At 37.1% G+C, this 20765-nt stretch overlaps 1 protein-coding gene across 2 annotated transcripts in view; it reads right to left on the minus strand.

Moving 5' to 3' along the window:
• PCSK5 (proprotein convertase subtilisin/kexin type 5) overlaps window positions 1-20765 on the minus strand; it is a 253825-nt gene that overhangs the window by 61611 nt on the left and 171449 nt on the right. For both annotated transcript variants that reach the window (XM_082784364.1, XM_082784365.1), the window contains exons 13-17: window positions 14416-14552; window positions 6508-6651; window positions 4623-4725; window positions 3871-4064; window positions 2304-2388 (exon numbers count right to left, since the gene is read on the minus strand). In XM_082784364.1, coding sequence (XP_082640490.1) covers window positions 2304-2388; window positions 3871-4064; window positions 4623-4725; window positions 6508-6651; window positions 14416-14552 — 663 coding nt within the window. The remainder of the gene's footprint in view (window positions 1-2303; window positions 2389-3870; window positions 4065-4622; window positions 4726-6507; window positions 6652-14415; window positions 14553-20765) is intronic.

Here is a 20765-nt window from a genome sequence, read left to right on the forward strand (position 1 = left end):
GTAAAATATGAAAGATGCCAGAGTCATTTGACACAGGGTCAGCACCACTGCATTAGAAAAATGCTAAGGGACTCGTTAACAAGACCTCATACTTTGTTTGAAAGACCAGCAGCATATCCTGATACCAAGAATAGATTCTCAAACAATGAAATCACCACCTCTTTCTGCCATAGCAGTTTCCTTTAAAATCTCCTAACAGAATAGCAGTTATGCATGGCATGGGTGATTTGTCTTGATTACAGATGGAGGTATTCTGTCTGCAGGTACTTTTGAGGAGCATAAGGTACTGAGTAACAGTTTTTTGTTTTGTTTTGTTTTGTTTTGTTTTGTTTTGTTTGTTTGTTTAAAGGTAGGACTTCTCTGCCATCTTTGCCATCTTATGTGGAATCTCACCTTTCACCAAATTGAGCTCTTTCTCTAAAAATGCTCTTCAGCTCTAGGGATTATCATCTTATGTGAGAGCTAATGCTGTTTTATAGATAGGATAAAACAAAAGTTTTGTGTGCTGGGCACTGCAGGAACTTTTGGAGTGTCTATGATCCCAGTTTAGAAAAAAATAAATTAGAAATTCAACAAATGTAACACCTCCTTTATTACTATTTTTCCTCAGCCACATACCTTAAAGTGCTTTACAAGGCATTATCATGTTTTTACAAATGGGAAAACTAATCATTTGCCTGAGTTTAGTTAATGGGTCAACAGCAGAATCAGAAGTGGAATCAATGTCTTCCAAGTCCCAGCCATAGATACATCCTGCCCATAGATACAACTCTGCCAAGAAAATGCAGGAAATTTTGAACAACAGGAATATGAAGTGCATGTTCTGGGTCTCAAGACTCCACTTACTTTTCACGCCCACACAGATGGTGTTCTTTGGAAATGTTACGAAAAACCAGTCTGAGCTTGCTAATATTGCCCAAGAAAACATGAAATATGTTTGTTTGTTTTAATTTTTGTTTTTCCTTCTTTTGTCACACAGAATAGATTTGTCTGCTTCTTCCGTGGTGCTACAAGCTGACGTTAATGGACATGGAAGTATGTAAAGTTAGTTCCTGAGAAATACAGAAAACGAGACATAGCTTTTCTACGGAGACTATGTCCGATATGGTCACTATTATGGCTCTTCTGACGTATTTGACAATTATAGGAACTTTTGAACTGCTACTTTACTAATTTAATTTCACTGATACACAGAAGGCCATGTTGGTTCTGTTAAAATTCTCCAAACTCTTCACATAGACTGCAAATTTAATTACTTTTTAAAATGGAAGCAGATACTCATATTTCACAAAGAGTGAAATGTTCATATTCAGTCCCATGCCTTCCTTCCCACTAGATCACACTTCCTCTTCAAAGGGTCTGTTTTTGTTTTGTTTTGTTTTTTAAAATTAGATATTTGTAATAACAATTGTGCAAGCACTTGAAAAATATAAATGCAATATAAATACGCAGAAATGAGAATTCCTTTACAAAATGTAAGGGAATCTAGCTCTTGATGTCCTGGAAAAAAACAACTTTCAGCTTATACTACCTGAAAGACAAAAATCCACTTTGACAAAATGTAAAAGCTCAGTGTTAAAATACTTTCAGAATACTGTATTCTGAAAGAAGAACCCCTACAGATACTGAATATTGACTTCATATTTTTTTGTGGCATAAAGCCAGCATACACTCCTTCATGAATTTTGAAGGATTTTTGACCTTAGCTGCTTGGATCAAAAGGTTGTTCATTCATAAAGGAGCTTGAAATGTGTACTGATGCTTTGTGGGTTCTACCTATCAATTTCAGAAATGATTAAGTCCTCCTATGAAACAAAAATATCCACTGCTGTTCAAAATAATGTGCACACTACATTGTAATAGAATTGAGCCTGAGGTACTTGAGATAAGTGAATGACTGGATGTATGAAGAAACACAATAAAGATAAGAAAATAGTTTCTAAGTATCACCAGAACGAATCTGAAAGATTAATATGGTTTATCAGGTCTACCTCTAAAATAATCCTTGACTGCCACACTGTAGGTCAGAAAAAAAAAAAAAGAAAGAAAGAAAGAAAAAAAAAAAAGGCAGCTTTCCACATAACTGTGACTTTTATTTTACCTGAAATGAAAGGTTTTCTAAAAAGCCATTGTTGGCCAAACCACCATACAGTAGCATAAAAAAATACTGTATTACTGCCTAAACAGCAATGGAACACATGAAATAAGGGCCACTCAAGGTTAAACAGCTATCTGATGTACTTCATTGCATACCCACAGAATTCTTCAGCTATTGTGTTTAGTGATATCCGTAATTTCCTTACCTTAGGCCATGTTTGCATTCTGTGCAGATTTGGAATTCAACACATGTCTTACAGTTTTCACTACATTTTCGGCAAACAATCTTATCTACAAAGAAAAAAGAAAACAGCCCAGAAAACCCTGGTCAGTTATATTTAATAAAATTATATGGACATACATGTATAACATGACTTACTGTTTTGTAGCTTGACATCCAGAACAGAAGCAGCTAGCTAGACTAAAATGGCGAATTCTGCCTGTCATTAGCTTTCTCCATCAGACATCAAATGGTTTAATTTATTTTTAAACATTTGAAGTTATAGTTGTGCCGTTACAGAAATAGCATGCTTTGAGGTTGTTCAAAACTCTTTTTAAACATTTGATATTTAAATTCACTATTTTAATATGGATTTAAATCCTCTTTTCATACAGCAGGGTCAAGCAGTAATGACTGCCATATGTTCCAGAAACTATCCTGCAATTTACTTCCTATGCCTTCCATGCAAACAGTCTGTCGTGTCTTACCTGATTTGGTGTTCAAGGACACACCTGCACAAAAACTTCTGATCATAAGAAAGTTGAGATATAAGTTACTGACACTTGTCTTCACATCTCAAGAGTTCCCTACTTTAAGAGATGTCTCTTTCTCTCTTCAGACCTGCCCTTTTGAGATGCAGTGCTATGTTCCTCTCTAAGAATAAAAAAACAACATTCCCCCTTAATTTTACATTTTCATCTACTTTTCTTGAATGGGTGGAAGGGAATTCCATTCACTGTAGTTCTCACACAGTGACAAATGGAAAAATTGAAGTAGTACCCACTTTTACTAATTATCAAAAATGAACACACATATTCATGATGCAGGTAGCAAAAGGTTAAGTATCTAGTCGAACAAAGATCTTTGAGCACATATTTGTCTTCTAAGCATGTGTTTAAACCCAAATGAAGTCAGTGCAGTTTAAACACATTTGAACTAAGTCTAAGTATTTTTGCTACCCAAAACTAGAAATTAGGTATGGCAACCGCAGAAGGAAATGGAAGCTAGGTATCTGTCAGGGAATTATTCCTCTTGGGTCATCACATCATTGCAGGTACTCAAGCCTGTCAGAAATGCTAATTGCAATTACATTTCACATCCCAGAAGACTATTTTCATCGGAGCTCCAATTCAGTGACAATGGTTAACTTCTCAGCTGCCTCTTCTACATGGTGTCACAGCATCCAAATATGGGAGAATGGGAAATGGGAATGCCTCATGTTCATGATCTAGATGATGCCTGTCTTTTCTGGAGTAGTTGATAACCTTCTCAGTACTGCAGCTGACTTTGCTCTTGAACTGCCATCATTCTGCTAGTTACTCCCAGCCACAAGCAGAAATGACATCCTTCCTCTAAACATGATTTTTAAAATCAAGAAAGATTCCTAGGTTGATTTTTGGGAAGATTCTTAATGACACTTAGCAACAATTTAGTAAGAGAAATAGGATAAAAGTTAGATGCATTCAACATATTTTCCTGCTTATAAGTTTTCCAGCTACCTCCCCAGATCAAATTCTGTAGCCCACAATAAAGAAACAATAAGAAATACTAACTCTTATCCAGGTAAAACCCATCAGGGCAGTTGGTAATGCAGCTATTGGTTACTTCATTCAGGTAGTAGCCAGATTTACAGGTCATGCACTGGTCACTGTGGCCTCCAACACAGGTTTCACAATTGGGTGAGCATTTTTTACAGCGTTTCTTGTCTGCATTGTAGTGACCAGGTGGGCAGGTCGAAACACAGATCCTGCAGAAAGCAGGGAAGAGAAGGCAGAGTCGTTAATGATATAACCTGCCATTCCTGGACCATGACTGCAAAGCAGAAGTATTTCTCAGCATTGATACTTTTCTAAAGATCACGTATTTTCTAATGATCATGTAACCCTCCAAAGCATTGCATCAGGCTGCCTCAGCACTTTTTTTCCTACAGCATATGCTATCTCACTGGCAAATGCCTTGTCAGACAGTCATACAGTATCATTTTTGACCATCTATACATCTTTCTATCTTGTTCAAACTGAATCACTGAAGCTGTAGTAGCTATCACAGTTATACACACACACACATATATATATATATAGCCTCTTATGAAAAAATATCAAGAGATGGGGAAATAATCAGGGAATCTTGTTTGAATGCTGTACTTGAAATTCTGATTAGCTCTTTTTTTTTTTTTTTTCAACTCCTGAGAAAATTTGTCAAATTCAGAGGAAAATAAATAATCCATGACTGCAGCAAAGAGATGAGGAAAAGAAGTTAATATACTTACTGATGAATCTGTGAAGATTTTTTCTTTTGGTCTTACCGTGTATTGTTCTTGGATTTGTAGTAGTAGTGCAGACAGTCAGTGCAATGATCTGGTCCTGGCCCATCACACCCTACTTTACTGCATTCTGCATTGCATGGACCTGTAAAAAAAACAAACAGGACCCCCCCCCACACACAAAATACAGGGTGGGAATTAAAACTTCTCATTTAATACTTAGGACCACTTAAAACAATATTTTAACACAGAATACAATTATTGTGTTTTCCTGTTTGATCTTAGGCCTGTGTAGTAATTTGGCTCAACTGAATAGAGAAGTTTCTTAGCATTTGAACACCTTTGCAAATCCTTGCTTCAGTATTTTTTCACAGTGATTTACAATTTTTAGCAAGTGTGGCATCCTCTGTAGAATCTACCAGATACTATTTCTGGATCCAAACAGATGACTTCCTAATGCATAACAAATCATTTTGAATTTTATTTAGAAATGTTGAAAGGCCTCTGGAATTCATAATAAGGAATGATTAGCAACTTCACTTATCACAAGTAGGTCAATGTAATCAGCAGTTACTTTGGTTATCAAATGGGCAAATGGTCCTGGTGCCTGCCACAACCCAAATGAACCAGCAACCATGAAGCAGACTCATCTTGTTCTGTGCTGCTACATGCTGGGAAAGCATTGGCTAATGCTTGTTAACCAGTCTTCCATCTCACCCACACTCGTGTTTACAGTTTTCAAATAGTTCCTTCCAGCTAAAGGAGGAAATAATCATCAACTCCTGACTTTGTCTAGGGGACCAGGACTGAAGTCAGTTTGCTTCATACAACAAAATCTAAGAAGTTAGGGAACTTTGCAGCAGAAATAGTAGTGTTTCATCACCTTCCAAAGCAAGGAGTTCAGCAGTTCTCAATCAAAAATAGGGACTGTGTGTCTGACATGCTGGGGCAGAAGAGTGCAATGAAACTTCTAAAGTGAACATGGTCCTGCTGTTGGCTTGCAGGAACTATACTCAAGATTCCTCAAGATTCATAAGCTTCTACTTAATGCTCAGGACATTGTTGGATTACATGTAGGAAACTGGCAACTTATTCTGCAGCAACAAAAATTTAAGGCTACTGAAGTCTAATGAAAATAATGAAAAACCTCTATGGGAATCAGCAAGAAACAACACATGTAGATGTAGAAGATAATGTACTTCATATATATTTGTGTGCGTATGCATATGTATATTCATATGAAAAGCAGTGCATTCTTCATAGCATGTTAACTGCGGCTTAAAAATATAAAACTGTATAAAACTTATATGGATGAAATGCATACATATATAATTTTAAATTATGAAACAAATAGTTCTGATCTTAAATTAAGAAACCAATTCATTGAACTCCCACTACTTCCATACCCTGAGAAGAAAATCCGGATGAAGCCCTATTTTTGCAAAGACACGCTGTCAGCATCATGTTCTAGCCTCAGTATTTTAATTTTTCCATTTATAAATACCATAAATCCTCATAAATCCTGCAGTTTTGCCATTGCACTTCTAACTAAGCAGATGAAATATAAATATAACCTTATTTTTCTAGTCAGAGAAAGTCCAAGGAAGGCTCAATGTATTGATTATGTTTCTATTTCACTATTTTTATTATTATTATTTTTTTATTTTCTGGTAACTTTCAGTACCACCTAATTGTTTCCCAGATGTGAAAGGCCACAGACCCTGCTGTGGGGTCAGAATCCTAGTCTTCAACTAATGCAAAAAGACTAAGAGACACATAACATAGAAGAGAGCACCTACGGAGTAAGCAAGCCAGGAGCCTTAGCAATGTCTGGCCATACATTAACAATACAAAATCCAATGAGAGAAATATTTTTATATGCATAGTTTTGTATCAGTAAATGCACAGAGTGAATGAATATACACACCTGAATAGTCATCTGTTCCATAATCTTCTGTAGGATCTTCAACTGGACTGGAACGCACTCTTTCCACTTTTGGAAAATCATTTCTTGGTGAGTATGGCTGGATGGATGTTCCATAGAGTACCAAGGACCACTCTTTCAATTTGCCTAGAAGTATTTAAAATCTAGTTTTAGAAACCATTTCTTATTTTCTCTATCTTAAAAAACATAACACTTGTGAACATGACCTCTGAGTAGGTATGGAAGATTTTGCTTCAGTTTTCTTAGTTTAATATAGAGAGTGCAATCTCTGCTTCAGTATAAACTGATAAAGCATACTTTCTTCAATCAGTTTTACTTTTTTTTTTTTTTTTTTTTTTATTCCCCTCTTTTGTAAGTCTAATTAAAGTTTGCACAGGTTGAACTCAACAGTTCCTGAGTTGGAAGGAACCTACAAGGATCATTGAATCCAACTCCTGGCTCCGCATGAGAGTACCTAAAAATTAAATCCTGTGACTGAGAGCGTTGTCCAAACACTTCTTGAACACCCGTAGGCTCAGTGCTGTGACCACTGCCCTGGGGAGCCTGTCCCAGTGCCCGACCTGGGTGCAGGACTTTTCCCTAACACCCAGCCTGACCCTCCCCTGTCCCAGCTCCATGCCATTCCCTCGGGTCCTGTCACTGTCCCCAGAGAGCAGAGCTCAGCGCCTGCCCCTCTGCTCCCCTCCTGAGGGAGCTGCAGGCCGCCATGAGGCCTCCCCTCAGCCTGCTCTGCTCGGGGCTGAGCAAACCAAGGGACCTCAGCTGCTTCTCATACGTCTTGCCCTCCAGACCCATAGCCATCTTTGTAGCCGTCCTTTGGATGCTCTGTGATTGTTTTATATATATAAAACATATATATTTATATATATGTTTATATAAATAATATATTATATAATATATTTATTTATATATATTTATATATAAGGTTTGGGCACCTTATACTGCGGTGCCCAAAACTGCACACAGTACTCAAGGTGAGACTGCACTGGCATGGACTAGAGCAGGACAGTCTCTTTCCTCGACTGACTAGCAATGCTGTGCTTGATGAAGCCCTGGATATGGTCAACTCTTTTGTCTGCCAGGGTGCACTGATGACTGATAGTCACCTTGCTGTTGACCCAAATCCCCAGATGCCTTTCTGCAGGGCTGCTTTCCAGCCTCTCATCCCCTGGTCTGTACTTGGCCTGTATAGCCAGGGTTGCCCCTTCCCGTGTGCATAATCTGTCACTTCATGTGGTTGGTGATTGCCGAACTCTTTTATTTGTCAAGATCTCTCTACACTGAAGAATTTCCTTTCACTGAGGAATGTCAGCTATCTGACAGATAGGAACTGAATTCTTTTAAGTGGTTTATATTGGGGTGAAAGATGGCAATGTCTTTTATCTGATTGTCTCTTGCCAACTCAATTTAATATTTATGTGATAGAAATTTCTACATTTCATATGAAACCTTCTCTGTTCTATACTTATTTTTTAAGAAGAAACTGTCGTAAAGAGTATATAACTTAATTGTTTCACAGAGTAACTTCCAATTTTTTTGTAGCCGAAGCAAAGCATTACTTTTAAAGAGAAATTCAATCCCGATTTTAAAAATTACCTGATGAAGAATCCACTACACTTGCTGCCCAACTACTGGTTAATTGCCCTGGCTTTCAAACTCTATGCACTTTATTTTCAGTTTGTCTTATCCCTGTTGTAGCTCACAACCGTGGAGCAATTTAGTCTCCCCTAGATTAAAAATGCCCAAATCATCTCTTTTCCACCTGTTTAGACATATGGGCATCAGAGTACCTCTCGATGTTCTTTAGAGTGATTCAGCAGTGTTCTCAAAGGCATTTTTCTTTTTAGCAAGGGATTCACATAAAGACCCGATGTTTAACAGGACATGCAGTCATCTTTACAGCCTTTTCAAAAACACAGCTTCTCCATATAGTCTCTGTCCTTTTGGTGTTTTAACCCACTCCCACAGCATATTGACCACGATATATTGGATGCAATCAAAAAATGTGTGTTTTGCTTCATTACTCTAATCTTTTCCTCCTTGTCCTTATTATTCTCCAATGATCACTAAAGTTTCTAAGTGTTGATTTTATATTTCTTCCAGAACACTGGTAAAGATACTGAGTACTAGAAGAAAATATTTGCAAGTACCCACTAAAAATAACCACAGGCACCGACGCTTCTTAGGCACAGTGTATTGTTGTGTCTGGACTTACACATATGGAAGGGCTTGCATTAACATATCTGCAGGAAAGATTGGAGCTGTCAATATACACCTAATGCAAAAGAGCAGCAAGGGGGAATAACACAGGGTCTCTCAAGAGATTAGCTGCCTTTTAAGAATAGTTCAGTAAATGAAGAAGGAAAAAAAACATGTGACTTGCCAGCAAATAAATGAAGTCTGCCTCCAGGCAGGTATAATTTGCACAATGAAAATATTTCAACAAATAATTACATATACATACACACAACTTTTATAATGAATAAAAAAAATGTGCACATTTAAGCCAAAATCTTTCTTTGCCCATTTTTGGCTGCTTCCATCACTTAGTTTGGCTAGAATAATACCTTACTTTGCTTGTATTTAGTACGTAACAGGAGTTCCATGTTGTATGCACAGGAGAAAGGGTATATCACAGTTTTTCACAGCAAGCACATGTCCTCCTCCATAAATTCTACAGAATTAAATGCAGAAATCACATGCACTACATTTATGAACTGGACCCTGCATTTCTTTACAGGTAACAGATGTGGCATTACCTTGCCAATGCAGGGATATGATGACATGTTGGCTCTTTGTTCTCAATTTGATTACAGGAAAACTGCAGCTCTTAATTATAAGACCTTTCAATAGCTAAACAAACACATGCACACAAAGAAACAAGAAATAGGCATGATGGTGATATCGATGTGATAAACTGCAGGCTACGATGATAAACTAGAGGTACCATAAACTGTGTTTAAGGACTATTTGTTTACTACACATTCTGTTGCTTGCAGAGACTAGCCCTAACATGACCAAAAATCTGAGTTTATCCACAGTGAATATGTCAGGCACTTCCAAAACTTTCTGAATATGTTATTGGACAACTTTCATTATGAGAGATGCACAAATCTAGAAAGCTGTGTGACAAATTATAAAGAATATTCAATGAACCATGATCCAAACTCATAACCAGCGTGCATCTGGTGAAACACAAATACATGCAAAAATCTAACCAGTTTAAAGCAGTATTTCACATTGAGGTCAAAATAAAGTAAAGAATAAATTCTCCAGCAAAATTCCTTGAGCATATCAGTTTGCCCCACCATGCTTGGCCTGGAAAGTGTGCCTTCTCCACATCCCCTGGCCTTACTGTCCCTTTTCTTCACATGTTGGATCTTTAGGCTTTACTCCTCACAGAGCAAAATAAATCAGTCCCATATGATTAGTCACTGTACCACTGAGAAGAATATATATAAAGTATAGAAATCAATATACCAGTAAGACCTATACAATGACTCTCATAGAATGTGATGTGCAGGAACAGGCTTTGAAGTGTATGGTTGGAAATATAGCTGGTCTCTTTAGACTGTCCTGGTGACATAAAAGGGCTATAAAATGCCCAAAGGAACAGCTCACAGGATGGTTTTGTGTTACCTCTTTTCTAGGCTTTAGTACAGGGAGTGTACCAGGGCAGAGAGAAGAGGTTGATAGCTGAAATGTGTTGCTCTTTGGCTCTCCTTTATGCTTGTTGGATGAACCACTGTATTCTGGCACACAAAAAGGTGAATCACGGAATCACAAAATGTTTGAGTTTGGAAGGGACCTCTGGACATCACTTAGTCCAACCTCCATGCTCTAGCAGGGTCCCCCAAAGTACATTACCCAGGATTGTGTCCAGACAGCTTTTGAATATCTCCAGGGGAGGAGACTCCTGTGGACAGCCTGTTCCAGTGCTCAGTCACCCTTGCAATAAAGTTTTCCTCATATTCAGATGGATCTTCTTGTGTTTCAGTTTGTACCTGTTGCCTCTCAGCCTATTATTGGGCACCACTGAGGAGAGTCTGGCCCCATCCTCTTGACATTCTCCCTTCAGAAACTTATCCACGTCGATCAGACAGCCCAAGCCTTCTCTCCAGGATGAACAGGCCCAGCTTCCTCAGCCATTCCTCATATGAGAGATGCTCCAGTCCCTTAATCATTTTAGTAGCACTTCTCAGGATTCAATCCAGGTGCTCCATGTCTGTCTTGGACTGGGGAGCTCAGAACTGGGCACAATACTCCAGGTGAGGCCTCACCAGGGCTGAGTAGAGGGGGAGGATCACCTCCCTTGATCTGCTGTCAGTGTTCTTAATGCAGCCCAGGACAGAGCTACCCTAAATTGTCCTTCAAGCCAGAGAGGTTCCTGACTTCTTCAGGAATACTAAGTGCAAAATGGAGTTCAAAATCATTGATTTTTGTCTGTTTTCTTCTCAGTAAATAATTACATTTAAATTATGTAGTAGCTGAGTAATAGCTGTCCTTTATCAAATTCAAACAGACTGAAAATAAAAAAACTGTGCTGGGCTGTACTGCCATTTGAGGGACCTGGACAGACTAGAGAATTGGGCAAAGAGGAACCTCATTAGGTTCAACAAAGGCAAGTTCACGGTTCCGCACCTCAGCAGGAATAACCCCAAGCACCACCACAGGCTGGGGGCTGAACTGCTGGAGAGCAGCTCTGCAGAAAGGGACCTGGGAGTCCTTGTGGACAGCAGGCTGACCGTGAGTCAGTAATGGGCCCTCATGGTCAATGAAGAAGGCCAATGGTATCTTGGGGTGCATTTGGAAGAGTGTTGCCAGCAAGTCAAGGGAGGTGATACTGCCCCTCTACTCAGTCCTGTGTAGAGGGTCTCTTGGAGTGCTGTGTCCAGTTCTGGACTCCCCAGAGCCATACTGGACATACTGCAGAGAGTCCAGCAGAGGGCTACGAAGATGATGAAGGGACTGGAGCATCTGTCATATGAGGAGAGGCTGAGAGAGCTGGGCCTGTTTACCCTGGAGAAGTCTGAGAGGGAATCTTCTGTATAAATATCTGAAGGGAAGGTGTCAAGAAGATGAGCCTAGACTCTTTTCAGTAATGCCTGGTGACAAGACAAGAGGCAACAGGCACAGACTGAAATACAAGAAGTTCCATCTGAATATGAGGGCGCACTTCTTTACTGATGGTGATGGTGACAGAGCACTGGCACAGGTTGCCCAGAGAGTCTGTGGAGTCTCCTTCTCTGGAGACAGTCAAAACCCACAATGTGAAATGTGCTCTGTGTGACCCTGGCAGGGTGCTTGGACCAGGTATCTCCAGAGGTCCCTTCCCATCTCAAATGTTCTGTGACTCTGTGATTCTATGTAACCTTGGTATATTTCTGTTCTATGTAGTCTGTACCTACTTTCCCAAATACCCCTTTAATGAGTACCCCTTTTAGTGTACAGGAAACTTTGCTCTGCATTTTCTTGTTTGATTAATGCCACTTTCCTAAGAAGTTTTCACCACTGTAAAGCCGTGGTGAGAAATGGTCAGTGCATATAAAATTCAGTGAATATTGAAGTACTGACAATGTTATTTCCTTTCAGATCTCTAGAGGATGACAATTGGAATTTCAAAATGATGGGCTTATAAGTTAACCTCTTGAGTATACAACTGACATTTAGATGATACTGGCCATGTTACAGTTATCACAGACTTTAATAAGAAGTTGTTTGCTGCTCAGCTATTTTGAAAATAACACTGATTATCCTGGTATTCAGTAGGGACATATGTGGCTTGTATTACATACCAGGTTTTACAAAAATTGGGTTATGACTGCTGGTTTAGCATCTTGGAAAAATTCAGATTATGCAGACAATTTAGGCAATAAAAGAATTTGATTTGGTGGCCAGATAAACAGAGAGACTTTTTTAAAAAGCAGAGATTGCCTATCTATCTGCTTTATTTAACAGAATACAATTCAGTTAATGAAGAGCAGAACCAAAGAACCAACATTCTCATTCAATTCCATTGATTTCAACTGGAGTTGGGTGAGAATGATCTGTGTTAGAATTTTTAAAGGTAGAAAATCAGCATTTCCATTTTGTCATCATATTGAAATGAGAAGGTTTACTTTTTTACAAAGAAAACTGTACAAACCCAGTTAAGTTTGGCCTATGTTCCACTTGGAATAGGAAGGAGACTGGACAACATCATGTTTCTACATTATAATTCCACCAGTGCCCTGGCTTGCTCTACGTCACAGTGGAAATAGTTCTACTGAGTTTCTAAGCTGCAGGAGAGCCTAAACAAGCTGCCCTCCCAGCACTGCTAACCCCTCTGAGAGGTATGTTTACCTTGAATAATTGAACTGCACATAGCCTTCAGTTCAGTCTGAGCAATTCAACATACCAAACTTCAGCCAAGAAAGTATATTCCATCTACTTTTCTGGTTGCAGAAAAATTAATGGGCATTTTTTTGGACAAAGCAGAATCGTCACAATCAGCATTCTTTTAGAAAAGGCAAATATATGTATGTATGTGTCCCATCACACCAGTCTTTCTTATTTTAAAGAGCTTTTAAGCACTTCAGTTCACATTTTAGTCAATGTTTCTTTATTTGTATATACAAAAATATTTTTCCATGGCTTCAAGTACTTTAAGTTAACATATATGTCCTAAAATTCAGAATTGATTTTTAGCAAATCTATTAGAAAATCCTGAATGCTTTTTGAGTTTACATAGCTGAGATGTAATGTACCTTGTAGTTCACTGAATTATAAACTAATTCTGTTGCTCATGTCATTGTAGTCCTATATATAATACTTCAGAGCAGAATTTGTCACTTCCAGTGCAATATGATTACATTCTTACATGCTGCCCAATTGAAATAAGTGTAAATGTAGATTGAGGGGAAATAAATTCCAATACATTAGTCATATTTATCTCTCTAACATATGCTTTAATCTACATTACTTGCTTAAGCTATATTTCCCCTTTGATTGTTTTTATGAAAGGGTTTCCACCTACTTTGATGTGCGTTTCTAAAAGAACTATGCTCAGTATCATGCATAAACATTGCAATTTTTGTCTACATATAACATATCTCTTTCAGAATGGTTTTAAGGTTGAAATTTTCAGTAGGTGCAAATGGAAGTAAATACTCATCTCTCAAAACCAGCAAACAGAAATAATCATTTACTCACTTGGGTCTCTTTGAAAGCTCTTCCCTTAATCTCTATTTCTTTCAAAGTGCTTCTACTGAAATATGTGAATGAAACTGACCAGTGCAGTGGAAATTAAAATAAGAATGCCTGTAGTGTTAAAAAAACACACTACACAATACTGTAACTTCTTTCAAACATGACACTTGCAATTTCATGCATTTCATTATTATTATTATTATTATTATTATTATTATTTTTTTTTTTTTTTTTTTTTTTTTTTTAATTGAAAACTGTGACTAGTAGAGTTTTGGTTTTCTTTAAAACACTAACTCTTGTAACATTTCAGCTGGTAGAGGAGTCATCCTCTGCTTGCAGAATTCATAGCTGGTATGATCTAGCTCTAAATGTTCAAACTATCTTTTTATACTTTGAGGCAACATGTCTGAACGCAAAAAAGAAGGCATTTTACCATTGGGAAGATGAAATTCTCTATGGACACTAGAAGAAAGTTCAGAATATAAGAAAATCATGTCTTAAGTAGCAAACAACAGCAACATAAAAATGAAGAGTACACTAATAAATTAAGAATAATTCTCTTCACAGCTCTGCTTTCACACTTGTCTTTATATAGTCAGATGTTACAGATGTAAATAAAAGGCGGAAAGCAGTCGAGGCAGTATTAGAAACTGCAAACATTCCTCTGAGTTCACTGAGCTCAAATAAAGACTACAGTCATACCTGGGGTCTTGAAATTTCTCAGCTGAGATGGAGTATCACAGATTTCCAAGATCCAGTCACCTGCTGCTTTTTCACTCCAGCAATGAGTAGTCATGAACTCCCAGTTTTTGAATCCTTCCATGGAATGATCAAATAGCCTACAATAAATCATATTATTTCAAGTGAACCATTTTATTTGTGGTGCTAGGCGCCAATATGCAAATTCTTGAATTATATGCTAATTAGCCCACTCATTTATCTGTGTCTTTACTTAACGTTACACATGATGGTTTTCTCACAGATAGTTCAAGTACATTCAAGAGTTTCCTTATTTTTTCAGTGGAGGAGATTCTGTAAGGAGATAATATGAAAGAGAATGGAAGGAGAATTCACTACAAAAAAAAAATAAAATCACTAATGTGATTTAATAGGATGCATATCTATTGGGAAAAGTGCATATTCATTGCTTTAACAGCATGACATAAATATAAACAACTTATAAGTTGCAAAATTTCTGTAACATTCATTTTTGGCATTGGTTTGGAATACTTATAAAGGATTTAAAAACAATAAAAAATATAAAAATAAAAACTAATACAAAAATAAAAACTATTGAGTGACCAAGACAAATTAGCAATTCAATACATGCAACTGCTTGTGAGGAAATCAAATGTAATGGAGACATTGGACTCAAACCTCAAAACCTCTCAAATCTATTACCAAACACTTGACAGGATGGAGTTTGGGTAAAACTGAGAGTTGATGGTTTCATGTAAAAACATGGTTATGTTTTAATTACTTAGGTCTTGGGTTGGAGCTCAGGCCTGGATTACAATACTTCCTAATACAGGGGCCCAGTTCAGAAACTGCTATGTTATACTGATCTGGAGGGGGAAGGAGAAGGAGGACTGGGCAGCCATTTTATTGCCTAAAACTGGAATTTATTACTAGAGCTTTGGAAAGACAAGAGAATTTACACTTTTATTCAGTGCTCACAGTATGTCTGCTTGGTACCCCAAAGCTATTGATGGGAGCTATAATCAAAGCTGTTGCATTTATTAAAATGTCACAGCTCACCTTTGAAATAAATATATATGTATATGCATATATATTTATGCATATGCAGTTGTCACTATTTTACCATGGCCTTAAAACGTGGAAATTTCGCTGCTGACAGAAATGTTTAAATATTTCTCATTTAAAATGATATCTATGGTAGAAAATACAGGGGATTTAAAACCTTTTCCATAGGATACAGAAATACCTAGCATTAGACTATGAATATAATAGGATATTTTACACTCAGTTGTTTCTTTATTGTTATTTTCTTAGCAATTTTCAAACTTTAGTTGTTCTAGAAGGCTGTGAAGTTCAGCAGACAAACATTGGGAAAGTAAAATACTTTTGTAGCATTGTATGCATCAAGCTCTTGTAAAAGCATTCGGACGGGATATGAATAAAATACTTTGCTTCTAGCTGAAAACTTTGGTCTGTCAAAAGCACAAGGACAAATTTCCTCTGCTCACTTCAATATATATATGTATATGTATATATAGCATTGTGTAAGTACTGCACAATTATACTGTAAATTCTATATTCATTTAACTTCCATTCAAACATATAGAAACACTTTTTACTGTAATTAGTTCAATACTTCCCATAGTATTTTGTGTTTAAAGTTGTCTGTATGCCAACTTTTAATATTTTAAAATGCTATCAGATTGCATCACTCTTTTAAGTCATTCAGAGAGAAAGAGATAAAAATACCTTATGACTTCATCTAATGTATAAAAAACACTTCTACCTAAAATATGCTATGGCTGAAACTGTAAGCTTTCACATCTCCATACATGGAAACAGGGAAAAACAGTAATATTATTTCATAGACAGTGGACTAGATTTTGGAAAGAATACTTCCCTAAACTTTTTTTTGGGGAAGATTTGAATTTTATGAAGGTTTAAACTTTTAATGTATGAGTTTTATTTCTAAAAATAAATCTGTAAATGAGTCAATAAGCTACAGACAGATCAAAAGAATAGATAACAACGTAGAAAGGTAGTGATTCTGAGGCTATCTGCAAGTGCAAGTTGTGTAAACTCAATGATTCAAGTATTTTTGTGTTGCTCTGCTTATGCACTAAACTCTCAAATAAAAGATCCTGAATTTTCCTTCCAGTGGCGTTAAATGATAAAATGATTTAAATAATTAAAAAAAAAGTTCAGGTTTATTTTTTCTTATTCAAAAAGAAATATATATTGAATAACATCTTTTAAGGAGCCTGGAGCCAATCCAGATGGGTAATTGATTTTAACTGTTATTTGTCAGATTCATGCCAAGTCAGAATTCATAGTAAGGACACACTTACATGTATACATAGCTTCTTATGGACTAGTAAATTTTTAGTACATCGTTTGATTAATTGTTATTTATCTATTCCTGGTTATTGTAGATTAAGAATTTTAGTTAATCAGGACACTTGGAATAATCCAATAATTTTTATCACCATGCTCATATATGCAATATCTACACATGTATGTAACAAACATGCTTTTAAGGACCAAAGTGGGTGACAGCATTTGATTCTTCATAACTTAATTGTTAACATAACCACAACAGAACAGATATGTTGTGCCCAGGTGACCTTTCTCACTAGAGCACATTCAAGTTAGTGTGGTTGTGATTACATGACTGTTTATATCCAGAGAAACTAATTTTGGGCTACTGCATATGGTAAATAGCATTGCATTTAAAGATAATGACTCTTGCCTCTGAGGAATTTTTTGACATACTCATTACACACTATGAGTAGGTCTATGTGAGAACGTATGTTTTACAGAGTGTAGAGTAAAATACTTGTTTCCTTAAAATAAATTTAAGAGTCTTGGACTCTTCCACTACCACAAGCTCAGCCTAGAAATTGCATAACCTTTCTGCTTAAGAATATAACTTCAACCAGAAATATTCATCTGTAATTAAATGTTAGACATAATGGGGGACAATTAGCCACTTTTAGGAGATTCCACAATCAGGAACACACAGCTAGTCTCTCAAGCCTATTAGCATTAAAAAAAAAAAAAGCAAAAAAAAAAAAGTGTTTCAGTTACTTAGCAAAGAATCTCTAATCTCCCAAATGCACAGAAAGTAGAAAATGTATAGAAGAGTCTCTTTTTATTATCTAGATCTTCTTCTGATCCCAGGATGTACAGCTGCGGATGGTGACTGACAGCCATGCTATGCATATTCAACTTACCAGAAGGAGAGCCAGGAGACATATACTCTGCACTGGCTGATGGCTGGGGTTGCAAACAGTGAAGTAGCTGGCAAAACAAAACTATTTTCTTCTCTGTAACAGCAGCCTGTGTTTATGATGGGCTCCAGCCTACTAAATTGGCAGCCTGACAGGCAACGGTCCTTGCCTACTGGTCTAATTGGCCACAACATTTAAAGTAAGTTAGTATCTTGAAAAATGTACAGAGCATATTCCTGAGCTGTGCACCTGCAAAGGCTTTGGTCAGCTATTCTCCTTGAAACAGCTCTTCTCCACGTGGTTCAACCACCTGTCCCCTGGTAGATATAACCCCTGAAGAACTGCAGACAGCTCAAACTGACTTAACCAAAGCCAGTCAGGTAGTACTGCCCACCTGAATTTAATTATTCAGGAAAATAAAAAAGAAATGGTCAGAGGGCACACAGGCACCTCAGAAGCTTTCTCACCTACATATGTTGGGGATGCTCACTTAAAACTTCTGGATAACAGATCAAAAGATTTATTTAAAACATATGCATTTTTTACTTAAATTTACACTTCAAGTTTTGTTATTGCAGTTAATTTTTTTGAAGCAATGGAGTTCTCTGTCTGAGCTGTCATGAAGAACTTGTTTGTAAAAGAGTAGTATCAGCAACAGGGTATGATGTCTGCCATCTGAGATGCTGGAGAGAACAGCAGGCATCATCTTTAATTATGGAGAGCTTGTCCCCAGGGACTGCACATATCATGAAGTGCTCTGTCATGGCTGTACTAGCCATACAGCTGTGTACCTGATGCTTATAGATGTCTTCTAAAAAGCTGCGTGTGCTTTCCTATTAATACATAAATCTTCAGAAACCTCACTCTAAATAGAGTGAGCAGGAATGCTAATTCAAGAGCATGAGTGAACTTGGTTCCTTATATGGACTTTTCCTATCTTGATGTGTCAGGTAGGTTGAAAGGGATAAATGATTAGGGTAAGGGCATCAGTATAGACTGACTCTCCATCGCACAATCCAATTTATCCAAGTGAAACTCAGTGCAATAAGTGCTATTATAGCAAGATTGAGGTTGGTCTAGTTTTTGTATAGCTAGGAAGATTCATTTTTTCTCACCATAGTAGCTGGTGCAAATGCACAAACCCTAGGCATTCATTCTCTTGTATATTTTACACTGTTTCTCTTCTTCATTTAATACAAAACTCAAAAGGTAAGGCATTTATCTGGATCCTAAGTATGTGCTCACTCATTTGTCTTCAATTCCACTTCTACTACAGAAAATTATTTCAAAATTTTAATTATGGATTCCAATTTTCTGCTATAACTGAACTAGAAATACTAGATTCTACAAGCTAATATATACCTAATCTTCAGAACCCTCTGACTAATTCTTTACTACTCTCAGTCTGAAAGAAAGGCAAGTGCCATTCTAAATCTCAGATATATTTGCACTTAATTTTTCTTCCACGATTATATTTGAGCATGTTCCAGGATGGATTTTAGACTTACACAGAGGATAGTGTTACTTAGATGCATTCATGTACTGCTTTGCACATTTAACCCCATTACTTGTTCTTGCAGAGGTGGACAAATCAACAATAATTTTCCTCTTTGGTACAAAAAGAAGCTTTATTTTTTTTTAAATAAAATATTGGTGTTGGGTCTCTAGTATTCCCAGAGCTCTTTAACCTATATAATGCTAACACTGACAGGGTATAACAGAAGAAGCATTCTAATATTTTTTCAGATGAATTGATGTTGCAATTGCAGGAGTTCGAAGAATGGGTGGTAGAAAGGTAGTAGGATATCAAATCAAAACTAAACTAAGATAAAAGACGTAGACAACCTGAATGAAGTAAAATATAGTGTGTAAGAGTTGCAAGACAGTTTTCTGAGAACTGCTTCACCCTGTAGACATTGTACAAAGGACAGGATTATTGATTGCTCATCCTGGATTTAATATCACCAGCGTGTCATTTTCAGTTACTCTAACAGTAAGACTCAGTATGGAGGTTGACCCTACCCTTTTCTTCATATTTGAATACATAAAATGTTTTTGTTATTAGGGTATAATGTGTAAACTTCAGATGTAAGATATAAGATGGGCTGGTCCAGAAATCAAAACGTCCTCCTATAAAGAAAGGTTTCCGCTACTTCTGTTCACCAAGATTTTTTATGGAGTGATCTAGCAAGCAAGATTAGACAAGAATACTTCACTTTTGATCTAAGAGATTTCTGCAGACAGGGGTATTATTAAAATTTACTGATTATCTAAGTTTCATTATAGGAAAAAGATGGTCATGAAAATACTTCCCTTTGTTGTTGAACAGAGGTATTATTAATGTCAGTGCCATATAAGCATAGGAAGCTAGTGGCCTGGAAAGTTGCCACCACGTGGCTAAAAAATTTCAGTTACGCAGTTCGAATGGCAACAGCTGCTTTAAATTTAAAGGGCAGGAATTAAACAAACCGAAACTTCACTGGGAGACAAATGAGCCCCAAGTTTGCTTCTTCTGCACTTTTTGTATTTAGCTTCTCCTTCATGGCCCCTTGTACTGAGTGTCTGTTTGTACTGATCTTAGCATGTCTCAAAAACACTCAGAAAACAATGCTGCCAAATCCAATGGCCAATTGTTTTCAGAAAGGGGATACTGTTCCCCTTTGGACTTAACTGTAGCCTCATCCTCACAGCAGCCAGCACTTTCCAAGCCTGTATTTTGCTCTGTTGCAGTACATCCAATGTAATCATGTTTAGTACTTTCCAAACAACAAAGCAGATGTTCCCTGTAATGCAGTTTTTGAAGAATGCACATGAGGCTCAAGCCAGTGACAGTGTAATCCACCAAATGCCTGCGAAGGAATCCACATCGCCTCTGACTAACAAGTTTTCTTACTGAAGTCATTTCAGGGGATGCCAACATTAAGTATAAAATATGCAGTATATTTAAGTATAAAATAAAAAAAGCCAGATATTGCCTTGAGGGACCTGCTCGTCAATGCACCAGAAACTACTCAATGACTCTTCTCCCAGAATTGGTGCAGAAGAAGTGCACATATGTAAAATATACCTTTTGCACTTTAAGACATTTTACCAGCAAACTGTTTCAAATTAAACCCAGATGAG

This window comes from Aythya marila (genome assembly GCF_965140915.1).
Source record: "Aythya marila genome assembly, chromosome: Z".
NCBI lineage: Eukaryota > Metazoa > Chordata > Aves > Anseriformes > Anatidae > Aythya > Aythya marila.